Here is a 27,025-nt window from a genome sequence, read left to right on the forward strand (position 1 = left end):
TGTCCTTATCTGAAAAACGAGGCTACCACCTGGCTCACTGAGTTGTAGAGGATTAAAATGAGATAAGGTTATTGTGTGAAGCATTTGTTCAGCAGCATACCTGGTGTGTACCAGGAGCCGCTTCTCATTACAGCTTACCTTTCACAGGGTCAGAATCTAACATTCAACCCCCAAACAGCAGCTTTTACAAACATGTGTTCAATCTGAACTATGAAATCCATTGCTCTAACTGCTCCAGCGGGGCAAATGTCTCAGTGCAAACTTCCTTTTTTGTTAAATGCAGATGGCGAAAAACAATAGGCACTTGTACCACCTTGTGGCAATTCATATAAACGTCCAGTAGAAATTGCAACATTTGATATTAAAGGACTCAACACTATCCCCTTCTTCCACAGTCTCAAATGATTTTATGTGCTCATTTTAAAAGAGTGCTTTCAACGTTGCTGCTCAACCATGGCTGTATATCAAAATCACCTGGTAGAGTTAAAAAAAAAAAAAAAATACAGATGTCCAAGCTTCAAGACAGACTTACTGCATCCAGCCCCAGGGGTGGGATCGTGGTGTCTGTATTAACAACAAAAACAGCAACAACAACAAAAAAACCCAGTCGTGGAGCTGATTCTGACTCATGGCGACTCCATGTTTGTCAGAGTAGAACTGTGCTCCATAAAGTTTCAGCAGCTGGTGTTTCAGAAGTAGATCACCAGGCCTTCCGAGGTGCCTCTGGGTGGGCTCGAACCGCCATCCTTTGGTTAGTAGCTGAGTGCTTAACCGTTTGCGCCACCCAGGGACTCCATATTAATAACAAACCACAACAGAAACAAAAACAAAGCCACACCGCTGACGTTTGGTTAGTTGCGCACAAATGCAGTAACTGTCTACTGGGTAAGACGATGAGCCGCAGATATGGAGTAAAACTACCTACGTCGCTACTTTAATTGGAAAGAAAAACATCACTGAAGATCAGGTCTGCAGGTTATGTTAAATCATGGTTTGTTTATACCTTTCATTAACAATTATCGCACGTTGGGATTTTTGACTCTCCCAGCTACAGCTGATAACCACTAGAAGTATTTTTAGGAAGGGAGGTGCTTCTCAAATCTAACTGAATTAAGTAAAAACACTCTAGTTTTCTTGGGATAATGTTTATTTATTTAAAGTTACATTTCAGAGTAAACCATCTTCCGGAAGGCATGCAGCCTATATTGGCTACTGCAATACATCCAGAAATTTTATAAAATACTTCGATATAACATAAATAACTAAGGCACTACAGATAGGCGCCTTTATCACACACATCTTTAAATATTTTTAAAAGTTAAAACTATGTATTAGTTGATATTTAATGTTAAAGCCCTCCTGACAAAAATAACTGAACGGGTAAGAAACATGACAAAATGAGATGCCTGTATCAATTATCTGTTGCCAGCATATTCATTAAAATACATTTTAAGATTCTAAACTACACAATCCAGCTGTTGTCCGGGGCCTCGTGATGACAGTTGTACAAGGCTGCGTATCACCAGTTCCACAGGAAAGGACGTATTTCAAGATGGCAACTGCTGTGTCATAATTTTTCCAGTTATGGACTGTATCAGAAATCCTTTAGAAAACCGTGAGAGGGGTTAACCTCTCAAGGCCACTTGGTTCGGGCACTCTCCTTAATCGCACTGCTTGTTTCCCTGCTGCAGTTTGCTCTCTCTCCATTAGATGGCAGTAACACACCATCTATTCTGTTATACAAGGACAGAAATTAAGAATAAGCTGAAGAGAAGGTCCACTCGGGCCAAGTCTCTCTAAATCAAAGTTAGTGGGATACAAACAGTGGAGACAAGAATAAAGAAGAGTGACTTTAAAGAGATCATAAGGCCAAGCTAATCCTGATTACGAAAAACAAGAGTCAGCTAACGAATGAGCAGTATCCATGGGAATGGTATTAATGAAATTCTGCTGAATGTCAAAAGGACCTTGTACGAACAGAAGGGACATGGAATCTTAAAAATAAAAAAAACACCAAACCCATTACCGTTGAGTCGATTCCGACTCATAGCAACCCTACAGGACAGAGCACAACTGCCCCATAGTTTCCAAGGAGCACCTGGTGGATTTGAACTGCTGACCTTTTCATTAGCAGCTGTAGCTCTTAACCACTATACCACCAGGGTTTCCTAGACATCAGTTTTTTTTCTTCCCCTAGAATGAAGGAAAAATGAGGCATTAACCTTTGACTAAGAAAGAGCATTTCAATAAAATAGAAATGTTACCCTCATGTAGAGGGCAGTGGTGGGTTCAGTGAGCCCTGGTGGCACAGTGGTTAAGCACTCCACTGCTAACCGAAAGGTTGACAGTTCATGTCAACCCACCAGCCACTCCATGGGAAAAAAATGTGACAGTCGTCTTCCCTAAAGATCAGAGCTTTGGAAACCCTATGGGGCAGTTCTGTTCTGTCCTATAGGGCCACTATGAGTCAGAATCAACTAGATGGCAGTTTGGTTTGGTGGTTCAGTGGCAGAATTCTCACTTTCCATGCAGGAGACATGAGTTTGATTCCCAGCCAATACACCTCACGCACAGCTACCACTTGTCTGTCGGTGGAGGCCTGGATGTTTCTAACGATGCTAAACAGGTTTCGGCAGGATTTCCAGACTAAGACAGACTAGGAAGAAAGGCCTGGTGACTACTTCTGAAAATCAGCCAATAAAAACCCCATGGATCACAATGGTCTGATCCACAATTGATCATGGGGATGGAGCAGGACCGGGCAGCATTTCCTTCTATGGTACATGGGGTCGCCATGAGTTGGGGGCAACATGATGGCAGATAACAACAACCTGCAACTAAAAAAGTAACCGAAGAATGTCTCAAATGCTCTGAGTTGTTTTTCTGAATTAAAATATTAATGGCCAATAACACAAGCTAATCAACAAATTAGGGCTATTTTCCCACCTGCCTCCAAACTCCCCATCCTCAGGGTACCAAACCCAAAACCACACCCAGTGCCATCGAGTTGATTCCGACTCACAGCGACCCTATAGGACAGAGTAGAACTTCCTCATAGAGTTTCCAAGGAGCGCCTGGCAGACTCAAACTGCTGACCCTTTGGTTGGCAGCCGTAGCACTTAACGACTATGCCACCAGGGTTTCCCATCCTCAGGTAGAGGCCAATAAATGAATGACAATTCAGCAAAGTACAAAGACTTTAAAAATAGCCAGGAATAAAGAGTGCAATAAATGCTGCTTTGGGTTACTTCAAAGGACACTTCCGGTCTAGTAGCAAGCAGGCATATCAACCTTTACTTTTTTGTTATTTACACATATTAACATTTCTCCATTATTTTATCCCTCCTTTAAATACATACAATGCCAGTGGGTGAGATCCATTCTGATAGAAGCAGCTATGACATCCAAGTAAAGAAAAATGTCCTTTACCCTCTGTTTTTCCAGGCCTGAAACTACCCAACTAAATAAGCTCACCCAGTAACTTGGAGCAGAGAATTTTTTTAAAGGTGGTGTGTGATTAAAGAACACAGAGACAGCAAGCTCTACAGATGCTATACACTCAAGGCCAGCGAATACTAAATTCCCTAGAAGGCATTATTCTCTCCAGAAAGAACCAGGAAATATTCTGGGAGAGAGAATTAACTCCAAAGAATGAAGACGACAGGAAAATGATTGTATCAGGACAAAATCACAAAAAGCCAAAGCATTCAGAGCTCAGAAAGGAAACAAGTCACAGGGCTTCAGATCAGCTGGTCCAGGAGGCTTAACAAGGAAGCCATTAGGGGCACCCTGCGGGGCCAAATTGTTTTTAGAACACATGGTACTTTGTAGCACCACCCAGCTGTGAATTCCCTGGCTTTTGTCAGCTTGTGTCAGAACCTTAAGAAGAAAATAGCAGCTGAACCCCCCTTCCACTAATTTACTATATTCCTTCTTCTTATAGCCTTCTGTACAACTGTAAAGCAACGGGACCACATATAAACTATGTACCTCCTGCACTTTTAACTGTATAAAGAAAATAGCAAGACTGGCACAGAAAAGCAGTGCCGAGGGAGCATAATACTGGACGTATAATAGAAGCTCAGTAAATATCTAGTGTATCGGGTCTGCTTTCAAAACGTTATTTCATTATACATTCATTTCAGTCGCTGGGTATGGGCCAAAAATCATTTAGTGCACAAGAAAAAAATTTATAAAAGCTTTTAGCATTTATTAAAATTAGGATAACTGCATTTTCCTTTGTAGAACAAGGTTAAGTGAAAAATAAGGTTGAGTTTATAGAATGTCGAACTAAAAATAAGGGTAACGTAACGCATTATTTGTAAATGGAAAATAATAAATATTGGTTGAATGGAATTGAAACAATGGATGCTGAAAGTTCAGAGAAACATCTTTTTCTAAAGATAGAATACATGAACCAATACACATTAAAAAAAGTCTGAGTGCTTAAAAAAAAAAAACAAATCAAACCCTTTATTAATAAAATCATTGAGATCCAGTAAGAAAAAAATTCCTCTCAAGTTTTTTAAATCAAAGATCACACAACTCTTTGGTGAAGATTTTAACTGAATAAAGAAGCAAATTTCAGTAATCTCTAAATCATGAGAGTAAAATCATAGCTAATAACTGGAAAGATACGGTTCCCTCAAAAAGTAACCAAATTGATATAGTTCATGTATTTAAAAGAAACTACAAAAGTTAACTTTTCATTGATGACAGTCAGCACACTTGCGTCTGGACCAGTTTTGAGAACTAAACTACAAACCTCACAATATAGAAACATCTGCTTGGCTTTAATTACTGAGCTGCTTGCCACACTATTCTTCTCACAGTACGCCATTCCCATGGTTTTTTTTCTTTTTCACAGTAAGTAAATTGGCATTATAAGTTCACAATATACCATCAAGATAACAATACTATGAGTATTAATTTAATATCTCAAGCAATAGTAGTTAAAGAAAACCTCAAAGTTAAAATATTGTCGTACAGTCTGAACTGGACTACTCTGTACAGAATGATACAGAATCTCTGCAGGCTAGTTATACGATCAGATCCCAGAGTTGTATTAAAAAAAAAAAATACTAAAAATCCAAAGCAAATCAAATTTTAGTGACAAAAATATAAAATGAATTGATAGCAACTAAAACGCACAAAGACAAGAGGTATCAGAAGTTCTGTATGACTATCCAGCAAGAAAACAGTTCTTGAGCTTTGTAAATTTTTGGATTAAAAATCAGAAATAAAATCTTTGTTTTCTATTTTTATTCTGTAATTCAGAATTGTAATAATGCCGCCAATGGTTAATTATATTTGTAATTCTTAAAACTGGGGCATCTTCCTTCATATTTATGATTACTGTCACTGATTTGCTGAAAACTAATGAGAAAGACCACAGAGAATGAAGAAACAAGCTTTCTTAGGAGGCTGACCAACAAGATCATCCTTTTGCCAGACCCTGAAGTTGTGAATTTCACAAACTCCAGAGCTGAGCTGGGGCACTAGAGGGAGAGAGACAACTTTTTCTCGGATGCTCACCATTCACATTTCCCACTGTTCATCCCTGTCCCCAAGAAGGGGAGAGGTGTTACACATTCTTCTGGTCCACATTATCATTTTTGATCATCTTATGTGAAAACCAAGGGTTATGTAAGAAAGTGATTTTTTTTCATTGGTTTTGAGACCAGGTCATCCAGGTAACAACTAGCACATTTCTGGAGAACTTGAATGTTTCACAGCAATGACTAAACCAGGGCAAGAAGGATGTGATCTTTTCTGAATTCTTGACTTACCTTTCCTGAGGATCACACCCCAAATAGAAATACCCTACTCCAGAAAGGAGAGGCAATGGGTAAGCTAGGATTTCTCATTGCAGGACTATTCAATAGGGAGAAAGAGGACAGGTCAATAACTGGATATCATTAAATGGATTCAAGGCCGAAGGCTTTTGATTTTAAAGTGAAGACTCCCACTTCCTCCTAATGATTACAGACAAGTCCAGCCCTGTCCAGGGAGATGCTGACAGCCTCTTAGAAGTGAGAGGCCCGGCTTCTGGTGGCTGAACCTTAGTACAGCTTGTTGTGTACAGGGTAGAGTAAGGTCATGTGTTCTGCCCCTTTGAAAGGCAACTTTTCATTGGAATAATAGTGTACCACTTCAGGGATGCTGTCAAACACGGCGCTCGTCTGATTCAGCGTGTACTTGTTGTCTTTGGTCTGAGCCACTATGATGTGGACGCATCCTTGACTAGTCCTGAACAAAACAAAAATGGAGGCAACGTGAATGAGCAAGCCTCCCCACTGGGAACCATCCCCGTCAGGTTCACAACAGACTGATGGGCTCTCACTCCTTCCCAGAATTGTTCTCTACAAACAGAACACGTTCATCATCCAACACCCCAGAAGAGCTCTCAGAAATTTCGCAGTCCTCGGCTAAATGTGTGTCATCCTTGAATGGTTTATCTTGCTACAAGTCATCAGGTACTGGACCAAGAAGAAAAACTAGCAAACAAAAAAAGGAGCTCCCTACTTGCCTCCACGTTCCCAAACTAGTGCTTAATCCCAAGAACCCAACCACTGTGGTGAGATTTAAACTCACCCCTCTCACCATGGCTAAAAGGACATAGGTAAGGCTCCTTCCTCCTCTCCTCCAAAAGGAACACACGAATATTAATGAATTATGTATATGGGGTCATAGGAACAATAGTGACTCAAAAGGTTAGATGAGAAGCTCAGGGGGTAGTGTGTTTATATGAATGGCGGAGGAATAATGTGGAAAAGGACAATGATGATGGTTACACAGCTCGAAGCATGTAACCAATGTCACTGAACTGTACATGTAGAAGCTGCTGAATTGGTATAAGTTTTGCTGTGTACATTTTCTCAAAAAAAAAAATTATAAAAACAAACAAAAAGGAAATATATGAATAAGAAAAAAACATTTCCCCCCACATCTGGAAACGCCGTTCCTAGCTGTATATAATGACAGCTGGCACCAAAAGCTCAGAGATCTAATCCACAAGTACCAGTTTCAGAAACAGAGCAAGGCTATTCCTGGTATTGTGTATCTGGTGGCCTATCCCGTTTTCTGAGCCACAGCGCTCAAACACCTCCCCCCCCACCTCTTTCCCCCTCCAGTCTGATTGTTTCAGCTGCAGGGGCTCAGCTTCCTCAGGAAGGAAACGCTGTTAGGGCTCTTGACAATGATCCTCCGATACAGCACCACTGAACTCGCAGGGCAACGAGAATTTCCATGATCCAAACTCCACCAGGCCTACCGGGCAGAAATATGTTCTCTGTGTACGACCAGACAGGGACAGTAATAGGCCAGTCAGCATTTCCTTCTTCACCAGAACAAACTAGCATCAAAATTACACTTGGCATTTTGACAATCCAGGGATCTGATTTATTTAAGTTCAAAAGACTATGGAATAAAAGCACAAATGAACTATCCTATTAGGAATTATCCTTTTTATCAGGACTTAATTCTCTACCGAGAGGGCCTCCTGTTAGGCCAGCTCATGCCAGGTGGCAATGGACACAAGTGCGGGTGAAGCAGGACCCTCATTATCCTAAGAGATATGGGGGTATTCACCCAATACAAATTTGCATTCTAGTCAGGGTAATCTCCTGTTCCTCTGTCTAAGCAAATTTATCTTATTTTCTGGCAATGTGTGCACCTTCAAATTATATGTTTTTTGATTGTCATCTACCCATAATTAGAAATACTATCACAGTGTACCCATTCTGTTGTCACTGCTGGTGTGCTGTCGAGTCCAACTCACAGTGACCTACAGGATAGAGCAGAACTGCCTCCTAGGGGTGTTCTAGGCTGAAATCTTCACAGGAGCAGATAGACAGGTTTCTTCTCCCACGGAGCAGCTAGTGAGTTTGAATCGCAGATCTTTTGGTTAGCAGCCAAGCATTTAACCTTTGCACCACCAGGGGTCCTTGTACCCCTTGTCACATACACCTATTGCCATCAAGTTGATTCCAACTTGTAGCCCCTCTAAAGGACAGAGTAGAACTGCCCCGTAGGGTTTCCATTTTTTTTTTTAATCTTTATGGAAGCAGACTGCCACACCTTTCTCCTGAGGAGCGGCTGGTAGTTTGAACCGCCAACCTTTAGGTTAGCAGCCGAGCACTGTAGTCACTGTGCCACCAGGGCTCCTGTACCTTTCTTCTAGAGACAGCGAAATCCTACAGCTTAAATACTTACTTTAGTGCAATGGAGTACCTACTGTTCCCTGACTCGCTATTTCGAACCAGGTAACCAGCTTCTTTGCAGGGTTGTAGTAGACTCTCAGCCTCTGCACGGGTGATGGCACCATGATACCAACTGAAAAACGGGGTGGGGAATACCAGGAGTGTCAAAATACAGATCAAGGCAGGGCATAATTCCATAAAGCATTATTTGTAACGAACTCTTGGTAGATGCTCAACAACCTAAGCTAGATCCTGCTTCACATTTTGACAAGACACCATGCAGTCCTGGGTAATCCCGGATCACAAGCCCATCGATCCTACAGCAGTGAGTTAACGGGGCTGGGTAATTCTACAATTTTTCACTCTATACAGGACAATGAAATTTAAAATAAGGTTCTTGTGATACGGTGCACTTACCATTACACACAAAGGCACTGGGCTTTAAAAGTGGGTTTTCATCAATGAGCCCCACCCAGAAAAATATTTGTATTGTGTCCCCCCAAAATATGTGATGGGATTCTAACTCCTATACCTGTGGAGGTAATCCCATTTGGGAACAGTGTTTTCTTTTTTATGTTAATGAGGCCATATCAGTGCAGGGTGTGCCCTAAACCTAGTCACCTCTGAGTTATGAAAGGAGCAGGTTAGACACAGAAGCAAGCACAAGGAGCCACGTGGAGACTGTCCAGAAGGAACTGAGGAATGCTGGGCTACAGAAGCTGAAAGAGGTAAGGATTCTCCCCAGGGCAGACAGAGAGAGACTGCTCCCCTAGAGCTGGTGCCCTGAATTTAGCCTTCTAGCCTCCTAAACTGTGAGATAATAAATTTATTTGTTAAAGCCACCCCCAATACAAGGCTATCAATAAGCTCCCATCCATTGTGTACAGGTGTCTGCATAGGAGACTCACGGCTGCTTCTCCAGGGGCAGGGCTGGGTCCACTCTCTCCCCCTCACTGTGGTCAGAGAGGGTTGGCTTCAAGATCTTCTGGGTCCAGCTCTTCTGTCTGTGGTGCTGTCTCACAGTCTCCTCCCTGGCGGAAGGTCGCTCAGATCCTTCGAACTGGACTGGAAGGAAGGCTCCATTTAACATCCGAGGCCACTGAAGGGATCGATGCAGGCTTCAAAGAAAAAACCTCCTTGCCTGTCTCAGCTCAGGAAAGAAACATTTTCCCCCTTTAAAGCAAACTATATATAAAATACCCTAGTAGAGCTGAGCTTTCTGCTAGCTTTGAGATCAAATCACACTGCTAGCATCCCACACAAAGTCATGTTTTCTGTAAGATATTCATCAGTATAAAACAATTTTAGAATATGAGAGAAAACCACTTTAATACATTTTGTATATACTCTTTAAAAATTCTCAGTTTTAAGATTTTTAGAACAAAAGAAGAAACACGTGACAGGTAATGATTCCTTGCAAGAGTGTATATCGTTCCATGAAACCAAATGAGTTGTTACGAGGAAAAATAAAAAGAGAAATCAACAGAGAAACTACTGAATAATGCCATAAAACATGCTATGACATCTATGCTGGACAGAAAATAAAGGGATAAAATGAGAAACACCTAGCATGGTACTGAGAAAGTGGCAGATGCCCAAAGAGATTTATTGGGGAAGAAAAACAAGCACACAAAAAAAAAACAACTAAAACTGATTAGGATGTTTGCTATCAAAGATAGCAATCTAAAACCTAACCAGGTGCTGTCAAGTCAGTTCTAACTTGTGGCAAGCCCGAGTGTGTCAGAGTAGAACTGCACTCCATAGGGTTTTCAATGGCTGATTTTTGGAACCAGCTTGCCAGGACTTTCTTCCGAGGTACCTTCGGATATGCTCGAACCTCAAACCTTCAGGTTAGCAGCCCAGTACATTAAGCATTTGTACCACCCAGGGGTCCTTCTCTATTAACCCTTTATATTAACTATACTTTTAATTGCAAACCTGGCTTTACTACTAAAGGGAACAGATATCCCTACAATTTCAATGAAAGGTGAAAGAAATTATGTGGCCAGCCAAGTAGAAAAACTAGGTCCTCGGGGAAGCAGGAGAAAGGATTAACTCTAATATCTATTGACAACCTACTTACGAACTTTCTCTTAAGCTATTTGAAAATTCTCACTTGAAAAACTGTTTCCTTTAAAAGGATTTTTGCCAAAAAAAAAAAAAAAAAGCTAGCTTCATTCAGCTTTCCAACAATATCTACCTGTAATCCATTTTATCCAATATTGCCATTTTGTAGAGATTTGAACAGATTTGAGAAGTAGTGTCAAGTAAGTTAGAAAAGGCTGCTCCCTGTCTGACGGCTTCAGCGGTGGCGAAATAAACACACAGTAATCAGGTTAAGCTTTTTTAAAAACAGCCATATAAAGCTTTTCCAAAAAACAGAAAAACAATAGCACATTGCAAAGAGAAAGAAAAATAATAAAAAATAAATGCAATTTAAGAGTTCAACCTGGTTTCCCAACCAGGGCCTGATTTTTAATTCTCGGTATCAAAGCCCTTGGAAAAAAGATACCTTACAGTGAGGAGCAGAAGGAAAATCGACTTGGCTGAAATGCCAAAGGGCGGGGGGCGGGTTTGGCAGTGCGCGATGCACCTGCCCGCAGCCGGCGGCGCTCACCTGACAGTGCGCGCACTATCTGCTCCTTCTTCCACTCCCACGGCTGCTCGTACTCGGCCGCCGGCCGCTCGTCGTTCTCGGGAAGCCGGCCATCCCCGGGCCTCGCCTCCGCCCGCGGGCCTCCTTCAGGAGTGTCGTAGAGCTGAGGCGGCTTCCCCAGGAGGTCCTTCGAGCTCCGTCTTCGGGCCAGTGTCTCGGATTTCAGGCCGTTCTCCCCCGACTCGCAGGGGCTGTCCAGCAGCTGAAGCGCCTTCACCAGTGGGTCTTTGGAACCTCGTCTTCTAATTTCTGAAAACACAGACGGTGTCAACATGCCCAACACACTTCATACACCAGACCTTGAAAGAAAAAGTGCTGTGAAAGCCCTGTAATTCACCAAATTACCTCTTCACCTCAGACAGTCTGTCTGGTTGAAGGTGGCAAGTAGCTCCAAGATTGTTCTTTAATGGGCTGATTACCACCCAGCTGTGCTCTAAAAGCGTGAGAAGCAACAAAGGAAGGTGCCTACAGCTTTCCTCTAGTTGCCTGAACCAGATAATGCCATCAAGGCATACTATTAGGGATTACATCTGAGAGAGACAGGCGCTTCTCCAGGGTGCCACCTGCAGTTTGTAAGGAAGAGAATAAGATCTGACCTCAGGGCAACCTGCCTCACACTTTCTGGTCTTGATGTCAGCCCAGAATCTGAATCTGGTTCACCTTCAAAGTTTCTGCATCTCGTTAGGAAGCAAAGATCAATTTTAATAAGCATCAGCTTAGTGTTTACTATACCTGAAGCCTTGCACCACATATCCTGAGGCGGAGATATTTATGTACATCAGATATAACTCCTGATTTATAATCAGTTGCCGTCGAGTGGACTCCGACTCTTGGTGACCCCATGTGTGTCAGAGTAGAACTGTGTTCCATAGGGTTTTCAATGCCTGATTTTTCAGGAGTAGATTACCAAGCCCTCCTTTCTAGGTGCCACTGGGTAGACTCACACTGCTAACCTTTCTGTTAGCATTCGAGCACATTAACTGTTTGCACCACCCAGGGACTCCTTCTGACTTCTCAAACCAAACCTGTTGCCACTGAGTCGATTCCAACTCATAGCGACCCTACAGGACAGAGTAGAATTGCCCCATAGGGTCTCCAAGGAGTGCCTGGTAGATTCAAACTGCCGACCTTTTCGTTAGCAGGCGCACTCTTAACCACTGCACCACCAGGGCTCTTTCTGACTTCTAGGCAGTGTCAATACAGTGGAGAAGTCAGACACATTCGCAAATATAATATCAGCCAATAACTGCAGGGTAAACCAAAGTAAAAGTGGTGTTATGGGGGGGGAATAATAACAATAATGGTAACTAAACAGCTAACACTTATCAATGGCTTATTGTGTTAAGCACTATTCTAAGTGCTTTGTAATTGCCACGACCTGCCTATGAGATGGGTACTAATATTAATATTCCTAATATTATAGAAGAGAAAGCTAAAGCAAAAGTTTAAAGAAATTGCCCAAACCCATAAGTGGCAAAGCCTAGATTTAAAAGCAGGAAATTGGGCTCTAGAAACCATACTCTTAACCACTATACTTGGATGACCCCCAAGCAGAAGAGAAATGGAAGATGAGTTGACTTTGATAGAGAAGGTCATTTCCAGTGGAGGAAACTGCATGAGCAAAGATATGGAGGTGGGAATTATAAAGGGCTTGTTCCCATGAGTTGAGAAAAAAGTTGAAAGCACAGGAGGCCAGGAAAGAAGAGAGGTAACAGTGGAAGATTTTGGAAAAGTAGGCAGGCCGGGCACCAGAATGTAGAAGTTTTAAAACAAGGATAAAAAGTTTAGATTATTCTGAATGCAATGAAGAACCACTAAAAATTTTCCAACAGGGAATAACGATTGTATTTGTGTTTCATTTGATGTTAACTCCAACCACAGTGTACAGGACGATACAAACTCACAGTGACACTACAAGACAGGGTAGAACTGCCCCATAGAGTTTCCCAGGAGCACCTGGTGGGTTCGAACTGCCGATATTTTGGTTAGCAGGATTAGCACTTAATCACTACGCCATCAGGGTTTCCATACGGGATGATAAAAGTCAGAAGAATTTGGTCTGAGCTGAGGCATAGAAACAGATGCAAAAAACCTGATGCAAATCAACCAACCAACTAACCAGCCAGCCAGTGGGAAGGAATCAGCCTTGTCCCTGGAGTTAGCAGCGTTTGGCCCCGGGGCCTCGGCGGGTAGAGTTAAAGACTACTCAGATGAATGGATAAATAAATTATGGTATATTCACACAATGGAATACTACGCATCAATAAAGAACAGTGATGAATCTGTGAAACATTTCATAACATGGAGGAACCTGGAAGGCATTATGCTGAGTGAAATTAGTCAGATGGAAAAGGACATATATTGCATAAGACCACTATTAAAAGATCTTGAGAAATAGTTTAAACTGAGAACAACACATTCTTTTGTGGTTACAAGAGGGGGGAGGGAGGGAGGGTCGGAGAGGGCTATTTACTGATTAGATAGTAGATAAGAAGTACTTTAGGTGAAGGGAAGGACAATACTCAATACAGGGAAGGTCAGCTCAACTGGACTGGACCAAAAGCAAAGAAGTTTCCCAGATAAACTGAATGCTTCGAAGGTCAGCAGAGCAAGGGCGGGGGTTTGCGGACTATGGCTATTAAGAAAACATTCTGCATCCCACTTTGAAGTGTGGCATCTGGGGTCTTAAATGCTAACAAGCGGCCATCTAAGATGCATCAATTGGTCTCAACACACCTGGATCAAAGGAGAATGAAGAACACCAAGGTCACAAGATAATTATGAGCCCAAGAGACACAGAAAGGGCCACATGAATTAGAGACCTACATCATCCTGAGACCAGAAGAACTAGGTGGTGCCTGGCCACAACCGATGACCGCCCTGACAGGGAGCACAACAGAGAACCCCTGAGGGAGCAGGAGAACAGTGGGATGCAGACCCCAAATTCTCATAAAAAGACCAGACTTAATGGTCTGACTGAGACTAGAAGAATCCCGGTGGTCATGGTCCCCAAACCTTCTTTGGCTTAGGACAGGAACCATTCCCGAAAATAACTCATCAGACATAGAAGGGACTGGACAATGGGTTGGAGAGAGATGCTGATGAGGAGTGAGCTACCTGTATCAGGTGGACACTTGAGACTGTGTTGGCATCTCCTGTCTGGAGGGGAGATAGGAGGGTAGAGTGGGTTAGAAACTGGCAAAACGGTCACAAAAGGAGAGACTGGAAGAAGGGAGCGGGCTGACTCATTAGGGGGAGAGTAAATGGGAGTATGTAGTAAGGTGTATATAAGTTTATATGTGAGACTGACTTGATTTGTAAACTTTCACTTAAAGCACAATAAAAATTATTAAAAAAAAAAAAAAAAAAGACTACCCTGAGTCTGGACAAGCAGACTGCCAATATCAGCCACGGAGGAGAATTCAGAAGCATCACGTTGCTGTTCTTCTAAATGTCCATCAGGAAGCCTCCAATCTGTCCTCCACCTGGTTATAATCAAGGAAGGCTTTTCTCAATGCCAACACCTGATCTCATCATGAATACCTCATAAGCTGTAAACAAAGTGCAAACTGCTCAGAATGGCATAGTAAGCCTTCTATGACCAGATCACTGTCTCCCTCTCCAGTTTCTTCTCTCAACACAATCCAGACCCTGTTCCCCCACAATCCAACTCTTTGCTCCAACCAAATGGAACTTCTGACGTTCTTTGTACACTACACCCTCTTATGCCCACCAGTGTCCTGATCACCTTCTAATCCTTTGAAATCTGAGCATCTTCTCCTTTCTGGAGAAGCCTTTCCTGCTCACCTTTTCTCCTGCTGACCCATAGAGTTGATTACCACCACCCCCTACCTTGGTGCCACTATAATGCCTTGTACTTCTCCCACTGCACTTAATTTGTTTGTTGGTGTGTCTGTGTTTCCAACTTGGTGGAGACTGCCAGGGCAGGGACTACCATGTCTCGTCTATCAGTTGTGTTAAATTACTGATTGGGTGGTTGGATAGTTGGATGGATGGACAGATGGATGGGAGGAGAAAAGGAGGGGAAGGAGCTCTGGAAGTTCTCTAGGCAGGTGACAGTGTGGATCTGGAGCTTAGAGGGAGATGAAGGTCAGAGGCACAAGTCAAGGAGTTATTCACAGACAGGTGTTAATACTGGAGAATGAAAGTGATCACCAGAGAGAAGGAGGTCAGATTGAAAAGAAAGAGGATCAAAGGCAGAACCTGGGACTCCTTCCGTTAAGGGTGAACAGAAGAAAAGGCATTGGCAAAGAATACTGAGAAGGAGTGGTCAGGTAAGCAGGAAGAGAAGCAGAAGACTATAGGGCTCTGGGCTCTGGAAACAAAGGAAGGAAAGACCTTCTGTGATGGGCATGGTGATATTCTATGGAGAAGAATCAGTGACTCAATGGGATGGCTATAACAAGAGAATGACAAATGAAAAGATTCAAGAAAAAAGTTATTAAAATCAGAACATTAAATTGAAAACGACATTTATTTATAGGGTGAGGTCATAGTTCTTCTGGAAAGGAGCCCCCGTCTGAAGCTGGCTCCAATCCTACATACTATGGCTACACATTGGAACCACCTGGAGAGCTTTAAAAAAAATGGATGCCTGGGTCCCACCACCAGAGGTTCTGATTTAACTGGTGTGGGGCATAGCCTGGGCGTCAGAGGTGTAAAAGCTCCCCAAGTAATAATGAGCAACTAAGAAAGAACCACTTCTATACCTCCTGGGTGCCTACAGTCCCATCTCAGTTCCTCCTGTTCTCCAGGGCTAGCCTTGTCATTGCAATCCCAAGGAGAAAGGTGCTTCCTGTCTCTGAAATGTCCAAATCAGCCTGTGAGAGTTAGAAGAACCCCTTTCCCCGATCCCCACCCTGGAAATGTACCTGGGGTCGTCTGAGGTCACACAAGGAGTGGGTGACTTCCAATCCTATAGGCCTACTGTAGATGGAGAGATGGAAAACAAGAAACAAAAACTCTGCTCAGCTAAGATTGGAATTTTTAAAAACAACTTTTTTAAAGAACTAAAAAAAAAAAAAAAAAAACTCCAGAAAATGCAAACGAATTCAAAGGGTCAGTATAGAATTTTTAGGTTTCTGATTAAACCTTGTAAGTTTACCTTCAGACCAGACTGCCTAGCACAGGCCCAGGAAATCTTCCCCAAGATCCTCACCTCAGTTCTGTTCCAACTGAGATAAAGAGAGTTTATCCCAACTTTAAGCTAGGAATCCCACTCACAAGGAAATTTCAATAAGTTTGTGTTAAAATGATGTACAACGATTAGTATCTTATTACACATGTGTTTGAGTGATTTTTGAGGGAGGTCCTTGTATTCTTTCTCCTTTGGACAGTCTATACACTAAGGGTTCTAGAAGGAACACTGGAAAGCATACAGTTGAGAATGTTCTTGGTCCTGGGAAAAGGCAAAAGATCTGGTGTGCAATGTGTAAGTGCTCAGCTGGTAACTAAAAGGTTGGAATTGTGAACTCAACTAGCAGCTCTGCGGGAGAAAGACCTGGTGATCTGCTTCCCTAAAGGTTATAGCCTAGAAAACCCTCTGGGGCAGTTCTACTATATCGCATGGGTTCACTATGAGTTGAAAGTCGACTTGATGGTACCTAACAACAACAACAAACAATGTTTAATTAGGGGAAAAAAAGGGCTTGCTCTCAGGGCCCCTGCACCGCTTCAAGCAGAATAACCTCCCAGTAGGCTCCAACACCTGGCTGCCCCCAACCTGAGGGACCACAGAAACAGAAACAATCCAGGGGCTGCAAGCCGACCCTTCCTGCAGGGAGAATAGCCCCTGACGTGCAGAGCCAGCTCCAAGAGGAAACAAGCCTGAGAAGGAGGAAATGGCAAGAGGAAACTACACCCTGGCTGCCGATAGAGACCATTTACCACAGCAGACAACAGAATGCAGGGAACAGGCTGCAGACAAACACCCATTTGCAGCAAGGGCTGAACGGAGCACCGACCTGCATCAATGGAAATACTGAAAGGTCTCCCTTCTCAATTCCCAGTTCCAACTGTGCATAATTATGCCATTTATATTTAAAAACATTGCTGACAACTAAGACTTTCTTTTACTAAGTTAATTGTAGTGAGCAATAATATTCTTCTGTAATTGTCCAGAATTCTCTTTGAAAATGGAATTCTCTCCCTGGAGTGTCTAAATAATAACTAATATCTGGGCGGTGGCACAAACAGTTAAGTATTGGCCTACTAATCAAAAGGTTGGCGGTTCGAGCCCACCCAGAGGGGCGTCAGAAGAAAGGCCTGGCAATCTGCTTCCTAAATGTCACAGCCATGAAAACCTTATGAAGCAGTTCTACTCTGACACACATGGGTTCACCGCAAGTTGGAACAGACTAGACGGCAACTGTTTTTTGCTTTTCATTTTTCTAGAAGACCTGGTATCTCATGGAAGTCCCGTAATGCTGTGAGGGACATGTCACCCCCACTTTCACAGGTGGAAAAGCTGAGGCCACAGTTGTCGGCAGTGAGGGGAGGAGCCATTTATTATTGACCCTGGAGCCTGTGCTTCCTGTACCCTACTCTACTTTGTGGCCAAAGGGAAGATTTCATGTAAAATGTTGATTACAAATTTCTAAATAATGAATCTTTCCCCTAGCCCATTTCATGATGTTTCCCAAACATTAAACTTAGAGCCTCATAATGTCGTGGGCTATGTTCCTTACAGGACCATAAACAGGACTGTTGGCAACTTTTTTACTTACATCTTTTATCAATGTTCAAGTTTTTTTTTTTTTTAATTTAAACTTACTTTAATATTTATCAAATAAATTTGAAGATATGAACAAAAATCAGATATAATTCGGAAACCCTGAAATTTAACAAGTGGAGACAAATGAATCAAAAACAGTTCTCTATTTGTTTTTGTTTTCCGTTTTTTTTTTTTTAAAGGAGACTCAAACAATGAGGTTGTCCTTTAGATTTGACTATTTAAATAAACCAACAAAACCACTTTGAGACAAAAATAGTTTTTTTAAAACCCACCCTCCAAAACACTCAACTGGAGCTCCGTAGCTGATTGTTGGATGACCTGGCACCTCTACTTTTCAGCTGTGTAATCTGGACAAGTTACTTAATTTTTCTGAACCTTAGTTTCCACAACTGTGAAACAGAGACTTCTAAAACCCACATCACAGAGTTATTGTTAATGTGGTGATCTGGAAAGCCTGGTAGCTAGTAAGCACTCAACTGCTTGCAGCAAGTATAATATCAGCTACAGAAGGCATTCTCACAGGGAATGACAGCTGTCTTAGGAAATGTCTAAAGAAGACCCTACCAATGCCAAAATTTTAATTTGGCAGTTAAAACCTACAATGCTAAATTATGTAGAATATTTCTGCTAATCATTTTAGCTAAAATGTTCATGCTAATTCAGCAAAATGACAATAAAGAGCTTTACATGAATGCTGTCTGTATCGGTAGTCATCTTTTTATGGAAAATCCTTTGGGTAAGTCTAGGTGAGAATTTACCATGAAGGTTTTGGGGGATCCAGGGAACCTGGCTTCTTGTCCCACAGTTATTTGGCCATAGGGAAGTATTCAATTCCTCTTAGCTTCTGCTTCTTCCTCTGCTCCCTAATTCAGAGGCAGACTGTGATTCCCTTCCTCATTGTCTACTTCAGGGCACTTATATTTTACAGTGACTTTTCTTCTTTCCTGGTGTTAGGCCTGGTTCCCCTTTAGGCTGTAAGGTCCACAAGGGCCGGGATTGTGTGGGTCTCATTCCCTGCTCTGTGCTCAGGGCCCAGAACAGGGCCTAGTACATGGTAGATAAATGTCTAATAACTATTTGGTAAAAAAAAAAAGAAAAAAAAATTTTTTTTGATATAAATACCTCCTTCTTAGCCCTGCAAAGAAGCCCTGGTGGTGCAGTGGTTAAGCATTTGGCTGGGAACCCAAAGGCTGGCAGTTCGAATCCACCAACCACTCCTTGGAAACTCCACGGGGCAGTTCTACTCTGTCCTATAGGGTCGCTATGAGTCGGAATTGACCTAACAGCAATGGGCTTGGTTTTTTTGGTTTAGGGCTGCAAAACAATGTCACAGGCAGTATTCTATACACCCAAGATATTGTTACAAACAGGTGTGTTCTCCCCACTTAACAGGTAAAGGCAGGGCAGAGGTTGGGTGCTCCACATTTAAATCATATTCATGAGTACCCTTCTTGTGCAGAAATGCTGAAGCCAACCAAAAAAATCCTGAATGCTTCTCATAAATATTAAAAATCCCTGAACTTGGACTTGATAACCAAGCAACCTGAACCAAAAAAATAAAGGGTCTGGGAAAAAAAAAAAGACAAAAAACCAGCAGCAAATCATTTATTTCCAGTTTCCGATAACTCATTTCCTGTTATTCTGTTCAGCTGTGTAACCTATGGGTAGAATAAGTCGAGGTATAGTCTCTACACTGAATGAGAAGTGGCTTTGTGATAAATGTTTTCAGTGAATGAACTTTAAAATACACTAATGTCATATTTTTTTAAGTTAAGGAAAAAGTATATTCAGATTATTATCTTAGAAAGTTATTTAATTTTTAACACATACATTTGAATTTATTCACCAATTTGAATATATTATTTCTGTATTTCTAACTACATTTCTTCATGTAAACTGCTTAAGACAGAGCCTGGAGCTTAATAAACACTCAAATATTAAAAGCTAGTTATTATGATTATTACATTTATTTCATGTTGGACAATCTTGACTTTTGAATACAACTTTGTGAGTCCGAGCAGAAAGATGCCGTACTTACGTGTAAAGTTTAAAATGTTCTCCCATACATCATTTCAAAGCTTGCTGTAGGGAGCAGACCACTCAACCTGGAGTGGGAATACCTGGGGTTCTAATTTCTGCTGTCCCTTACAAAGTGTTGTCAGCAGAGGCAAGTCAGAGTCTCTCTGATTTTATTTTTTCCTGTAACCAGGGGACAGTATTGCCATCCCTAGTTTACAGAGCTCTTGCGGAGTGGGGGGTGGGGGGGATATATGAAAAAAAAAAAGGATATATTCATTTTTAAAAAGCATAGTACTTTCCCTATTATCAGTGTGGCCCCACAAATCAACAGCTGGTATAGTACAGATAAACCACTTATTCCAGTTAAAGAAAAAGAGAAGAATAAAAACCTAAGAACAAAGAAAGGGGAAATCAAAATGAAGCATTAACTCTTTTTTTAGAAATTCCTTTTCCTCAATTTTACGTAAAATTAAATCCACTTTCCTATTCCCTTCCAACCTCCACTATTTTTTAAAATTCTAAGTTCATTTTCATTTCCTTTCATTCACAGATTTCATTGGGGTCACCAGTCCAGTGGCCTGGCCAGGGTGCACCCTCCCCATTGCGCACCTTATCTTTGTCAGCAGAGAAGCAGGAAACAGAGCTGTGCTTTCCTGTTGCAGCTCATTTCGCTCCGAAGCCTGTCCTGACCCTTCCAGGCTGCTGCAGTTAGCCCTCCGCTCAACTACTCTGAGACTATGCTCTTAGAGCCCGAGCCTGACAGCTTTTCAATCTGTTCTTAAACAGAAGAGACAAAGTCTTTAATGTCTGACCAATTATTTCTTTCCCAGGCATGAAACTCAAGACACTCAGACAAGGCTCCCTTGAGTCAGCATTCAGAAACTACGTTTTTCATCGTGGATCAAAGAACTTTTCAGGAAAATTAGGTGAATAAATTATTTACTTTAAAATTCACAAATAAACCTAAGTAACGATGCTTTACTTAAATATCGTTTGCACCAACTGAAAAGGACTGTGAATAAAAGGGAAAGGTTTGACACCCAAAAATGAGAGCAATGGCTTAGCTCACAAGTTGGAACCAGGCCAACCTGAAAAATTACAAGATTAATCAACTTTGGTTTGGGGTGGTTTTCCTTGATGGGCTTGTTCACACCAGTGATTAGTAATCATTCTTTAGTAATTAAACCTTTTGCTCCAATGTTGTACAGCTTGTTTAGAAATCAATCTTTTACTACAATACAGAGGATCACATCATGTTTACATCTTTTAACAATTTAAGATCCTTTAAGTATGTATGGTATAGATTTATGACTCCTGTTGTGGATGCCAAAAAGAAGCCCTAGTGGCCCAGTGGTAAAAGCGCTTGGCTGCTAACCTAAGAGGTTAGTGGTTCAAACCCGCCAGCTGCTCTGTGGAAGATGGGACAGTCTGCTTCTGTAAAGATTCACAGCCTTAGAAAACTTATGGGGCAGTTCTACTTTGTCCTACAGGGCTGCAAGGAGCCCTGGTGGTGCAGTGGTTCAAAGCTTGGCTGCTAACCAAAAGGTTGGCAGTTCAAATCCACCAGCCACTCCTTGGAAACCCTATGGGGGCAGTTCCTCTCTGTTCCACAAGGAATCAACGTGACGGCAATGGGTTTGGTTTTTGGATAAGGTCACTATGAGTTGGAATTGACTTGGGGCCATGAGTTTGAGTTTGGATGGATGGATGCCCAAGCTTCTAAAAGTGATGGAGAAATGTATAGAAATAATCCCAAAGCCTAAGATTACATTCTGAGCAGATCTGCAAACTCACAAGCATCATCTTGCCTAAAATTAGAAAAACTTCAAAGACTCCTGTAAATTCTAAAGCTTTGCAGGATACAAAACCATAAAAGAAGTTAGATATTTCAATCTCATTTTTTTGAGTCTAACTTCTGTTTCTTTCACAGTCAGTAAGCTAAGTCTCTTTATCCCTTTTCCCCAAATATGCACTGGTTAAGGTTAGTATAGGAGTCCCTTGGTGGCACAAATGGTTAACCACTGCCAAAAGATTGGCGGCTGAAACCCACCCAGAGGCACGTTGGAAGACAGGCCTGGTGATCTGCTTCCAAAAGGTCACAGCCTTAAAAACCCCCTGGAGTTCTAATCTGCACACACGGGGTCACCATGAGTCAAAACTGACTCAATGGCAACTAACAACGAGGATTAGTATATTACAATGCTCAAGCCAGTGTGAGATTTCCATTCTTATCAAGCAACACCTGGTTACAAACCTGTTATCATTTGCTGCGCATCATAGGGTTCCATGTACCCGTCATTCTCTCCTCCTCTCTCTGCATCCCTTTGACCTTTTGTCCTTTTGGCATCATAGGGGTCAGCATAGTCTTCTAAAATGATGACCTGTAAAAGAACGAGAGAGGAGAGTTGCTAAGGATTATCATACACCCAAACGTCAATCGTATCAAAATGGCTATGGAAATCTGCAGACCTCAAGAGAGGTCAAAATCGCCAACCAGTTCTAGATAGCTTTTGTACCTGAACGCGTTATTAACCCAGCTAAACAAACATCTGACTTTTTTTTTTCCCCAGTATAATTGATTTACAACAATTCACCTCAACTGTTTTACATATCCTCATGGCTCTTTTCACTCTTTTTCCCTCCCCAAGCAATCAAGCATTTGCTGGGTTAGAGTGTGGCTGGGGTGGGCAGTGAGGAGGAGAGTGTCTATGACTTTGGAACATAAAGAGATGAACTGACCCACCACGTACCCCAGGATTCTGGTCTTTTTGCTCTGGTGAGCAGAGCAATGCAGTTCTGGTGAGTCAGTCAATCACCCAGTAACTACTGAATATCCACTTGAAGGGTGTCATCCGAAGCACCCAAGGGATTCAAAATAAGCCCAAGGCTGCTTTCTCTCCGGGGTGCAATGGTTAAGAGACTGGCTGCTAACCAAAAGGTCGTCAGTTCAAATCCACCAGCTGCTCCTTGGAAACCCTATGGGACTGTTCTACTCTGTTCTATAGAGTCACCACGAGTCAGAATTGACTTGATGGCAATGGCTTTGGGTTTTTTTTTCCCTAAAGAAACAGGCTTCATAAACGAGCAATACTAAGTAGTACTGTGGGACTTCTAGGTTCAATAATTCGTAGGCAGACTGATTTGCACAGACTATAGTCAGATAGAATTCTCATCCCTACCTGTCAGAATATATCTATCTTTCCAAAAATAGGGAGGTGAGGGAGAAGCAGTGTGTATGGAATAGTCCTATTCTGCAGCTGCTGGGAGAACACCTTTAAAGAGAAGAAGCTCCAGGCCTACTCTACACTAAGTGAGGAGGAGGGAACAACCTGGATGCTCGGAAGAGATGCAGAAGTGATGTCCGTGGCAATAACTAGGCAGCCACTGCAGAGGGCTGTGACTGCACTCATTCACTCGATCCCTTCTACTTGGCTGCCCATTATGTGCACTGCATTTGCAAGTTGCAGTGAGGAACATGAGACATGATACTTAGCCCTGGGCTTCCAAGCACCTACGATCTAGTCAGAGTCAGGGAGATTAGTGACTAATATGCGAACTGAGTCCTCATCCATCTTTCCATGGCTCTCTCCTCAGCGTGTGGCACGTGGTAGGTACGCTGTAAATGTTTGGGGAAAAAAATGAATGGAGGAATGAACAAAGTACCCAATGCAGATGACATGGCCTGTGCTTCAGACTCCGGGTGGGCAGCATGTTTCACGCCTGGGCAAGAGAAAATTAAAGTTTCCATGACAGGAAGTGAGTGCCTGGGCCAGAGTCTGAAAGCTTAGCTTGAGCTCTTCTCTCTCCCCATTTCAGGCAGGAGAGGTGATTAAATAAACCAACTCATCCTGTAAGAATGGAGCGAGTCCCTCCTTATACTCCTTTTCTTAAGTTTCCCACATTGGACAGCATCCAGAAAACCTCCAGTGTGTAAAAATCAGGAAACACCTTCTTCTCTTTTGCGTTGCAATTTCCTTCAGAGCACTTCCTTGTCATATTCTATATTCCCCACAGCCCTTAAGGCCCTATGTGCCTTTTCCTATACGACGGCTCTCAGCAAATGTTCATGGAATGAATGAAAGGGGGATAATCTTGGAGAAGCTTCTTTACTAGGTAAGGAAAGACGGAGCTTCCAAAGCAGGAAAGAGGTGGGATGGCCAACCCATTCACCGAAACTTTGAAACCCACACTTACACAGTTTAGAGTTTACCATTCTTTATACCCAAGAAGGATAAAAATTATATATAATTCTAGCTTGGTAACTCCCCCTGGTTGTCAAAATTAAAATAAACCACATTTATAACCAGTTACCAGTTGCTGCCCGATTGATACTGACTCATGTGTGTCAGAGTAGAACTTTGCTCTCTAGGGTTTTCAGTGGCTGATTTTTCAGTTGTGGATTGCCAAGCCTTTCTTCCAAGGTGCCTCTGGGTGGACTTAAACTTCCAACCTTTTGGTTAGCAGCTAAGCTAGTTAGCCATTTGCACCACCCAGGAACGCCAACCATATCTATAAAGTCAAATTTAACAAAAGAAGAGTATCTCATTCAACGACTATCTTCTAAACTGTTAACAAAATTAAATGGATAGTACATTTCTGCAAAACACCCCATCCCTAGAACGACTTTTCAATATGAAGCCTCCTAAGTCACTCAGGAATCAGTGCATTTAAGACCTTCAGAAACACATCCTCACCCTCTCTTGGCTATAAAAACCCCTAGAGTTTAGCGGGTTCACCATCTATGCTCTCCTCCCACTGTTTCACTTCTTGCAGAGGAAACGTGGTCCGAGAGAGGCTGTATTCTTACCGTGTCTTGCTGCTTGATAAGCTTGCCCTTGTCCAGTTCGGGGCCCAGCGAAGAAGGAGAAGAGGACGCTGAGGAAGAACTGCTGCTGCTGCTGCCGCTGCCACTGCTGCTGCTGGGGTAGCTGCTCTTCCCGTTCTTCTCCTGAGTGTCCACCTTGATGAGCCTGTTGATGTAGGTGCTGCAGCCCGAGATCTTGGCCGCGCCCCGGTGGGGCTCCTCCTCGGTGGCCCGGGAGTTCTTGCGGCCCTTACCCGCGGCGGCCTGAATCAGCCCCTGTAGGCTGTCCCGGGACAGCCGGCTGTCCTTGGGGGGGCCTCCCGCCCTGCCGCTCCCCAGCTCGACCGCCGAGTTCTTGCGGCCCTTGCCCGGGGTCGGCCCGGCCCCACCCGACTCCGAGTTCTTGCGCAGTTTGCCGCCGCCGCCGCCGCCCGGCTTGGCCCGCTCCGACACGGTCTTCAGGTTCAGGGGAAACTCCTTGAACCACTTAGCCGCCATGAGGGGGCCCCGGCCGGCACGGCTCAGGAGCCGCGTGGCCGCGGAGCAGGCGAGCGAGGAGGCCCAGCCGAGACACGGAGAGGAGCCAGGGGCCGGGGGCCACTGCATTCCCCGGGGCTGGGGCGCTGCAGGCCGCGGCGAGGCCCCGCGAGGGCTGCTCCGCTCGCCCCGGGCCAGCACTCGCCCACGCCCGGCAGGGCGGGGCCCCTACGGCCCGGGCGGGGGGCCCGGGGCGCCGAGCGGGCGGGCGCGGGCGGCCGCTCCGGACACGGACGGCGACAGACACGGCGCACCGGGGCCCCGCCCGGGCTCGTCTTCAGCGCCTGCACGGCCCGGGGGCTCCGCGGCTCTCCGGAGGCGGCGGGCGCCGGGGACTTCCCCTTGCTTTTTCCTCCCGCGGCGGGGGAGGTCGGAAGCCCCCCGACAGCCCTCGCCACCGTCCTACGGGCGAGAGGGGATGGAGCAGAGGCGGCGGCAGTGTCCCTGGCGCCGCAGCGGTAGATGGACGGACGGCAAGCTGCCCATCCTATCCGTGTGCCCCACCCCTCCGAGGATGGCGCCTCCCAGCCCGCCACCTCCCGCCCAGATCCGGGGGCGGCGGGGTAGGCGCCTCTGGCCTGCTTGCCGGGACCTCCACACCCCGAAAGAGGCGGGTCGGAGGGTGCGTGTTCGGGAGAAGGTGACAACAGCTGCACGTGCTGGCCGGCCGCGCCCTCGCGCGCAGAGCCCGGCACTTGTGCGCAAAGCGGTCTCCATGTGCAGAGAGCGCGTCTCCGCCGTGCGCTGCCCTCAAACGGCCCGAGTGCGCCACGTGCGCCTTTCAGACCCATGAAGGAAGCCCCGACGCACCAAAAACGCCGGGAGGGCCGCAGCCACTCACTACACTCTTTGTGCAAACACTTTCTATTTAGGGTGCTTGGGGGCCAGGGGCGGAGACAGCAGTCATTTGCTCCCGCACAGGTCCCGCTGTTCTGCCGGGGAGTGGCCCTGGAGCCATAGGATCCCGCTCTTCCCGCCCGGGGCCCGGGTTGCGACCCGCCGGGGATTGGCTGCCGAGAAGCGGCACCGCCCCGCGCCCGTGCGGGTCTCGGAGGAGGCGGAGCGCTAAGGGGAGAAGGCGCGAAGGCTCAGCGCCTGGGCTGCACTGAGGACGCGGCGGGCCGGAGCAGGTACGGCTTGTTGGTTCCTTGGTTCCAGGCTGCCGGGCGACGGGTTTCGGGGTCCAGGCGGTGGGGGGCAGCTGTGGAAATTGCATGCCCCATTTCCACTTCGGGGGTGGAAGGGCGAGCTGTGACCGCTTGCGCCAGCTTCGTCTACAGAAACCTGGTGTGCATGCTGAGGACAGCTTTGTGCAAAACTAGGGGCACTTTACGTGACAAGACGCCTCTGCCATCCCCCTTCACTTTAGAAGCAGTTTTTTTTTTTTTGTCCTTTTTTAAAAAAATGCCTTAGTTTAAAAAGGAAACCCTGTTGGCGTAGTGGTTAGGAACCACCGATGCTAACCAAAAGGTCGGCAGTTCAGATCCACCAGCCACTCCTTGGAAACCCTGTGGGCAGTTGTCCTCTGTCCTGTACGGTCGCTTTGAGTCGGAATCAGCTGGACGGCAATGGGTTTTGGGTTTGATTTAGTTTAAAAAAGTAAACGTGCTGTCTAAGGACGCAGCACGTTGTAAATCCGCATATACAAGTCCTGGGAACTGAATGATTCGGCCACCCACCTACCCCATTTGTGTGGGTGGTGGTTTGTGAGGTGGAATGGGCTAAGAAATGCATGTCACACCAGCCAGTCTTGAAAATGCGTCTTGACTTAAAAAAAAAAAAAAAGAAAAAGCTTTATTGAATATAATTAACCTGTTTTACGTGTACAGTGGTTTTTCAGTCTTTTTTGGTATATTCACAGAGCTGAGCAACCTCCAGCACAATCTAATTTTAGAACATTTACTTCACTTCAAAAAGAAACGTTGTGTCCATTAGCAGTCACGCCTCACCTCCCCAGTCCTAGGCAGCCACTAATCTACTTTACATCTCTACAGATTTATCTGTTCTAGACTTTTCCTAAGTGTGGAATCATGTAATATGTGGTCTTTTGTGTC

The 27,025-nt window shown here is 44.2% G+C and overlaps 1 protein-coding gene across 1 annotated transcript; it reads right to left on the minus strand.

The window, feature by feature from the left end:
* Nucleotides 1–1,129: 1,129 nt before the first annotated feature.
* SHE (Src homology 2 domain containing E) lies at nucleotides 1,130–25,040 on the minus strand. The gene is made up of 6 exons (XM_003415102.4): nucleotides 24,438–25,040; nucleotides 21,885–22,011; nucleotides 10,819–11,106; nucleotides 9,110–9,266; nucleotides 8,215–8,334; nucleotides 1,130–6,249 (listed from the first exon to the last, which is right to left on the minus strand). The coding sequence occupies exons 1-6, from the start codon at nucleotides 25,038–25,040 to the stop codon at nucleotides 6,063–6,065; spliced, it is 1,482 nt and encodes a 493-aa protein (XP_003415150.1). The 3' UTR covers nucleotides 1,130–6,062.
* Nucleotides 25,041–27,025: the final 1,985 nt, after the last annotated feature.

This window comes from Loxodonta africana, chromosome 3 (genome assembly GCF_030014295.1).
Source record: "Loxodonta africana isolate mLoxAfr1 chromosome 3, mLoxAfr1.hap2, whole genome shotgun sequence".
Classification (NCBI taxonomy): Eukaryota; Metazoa; Chordata; class Mammalia; order Proboscidea; family Elephantidae; genus Loxodonta; species Loxodonta africana.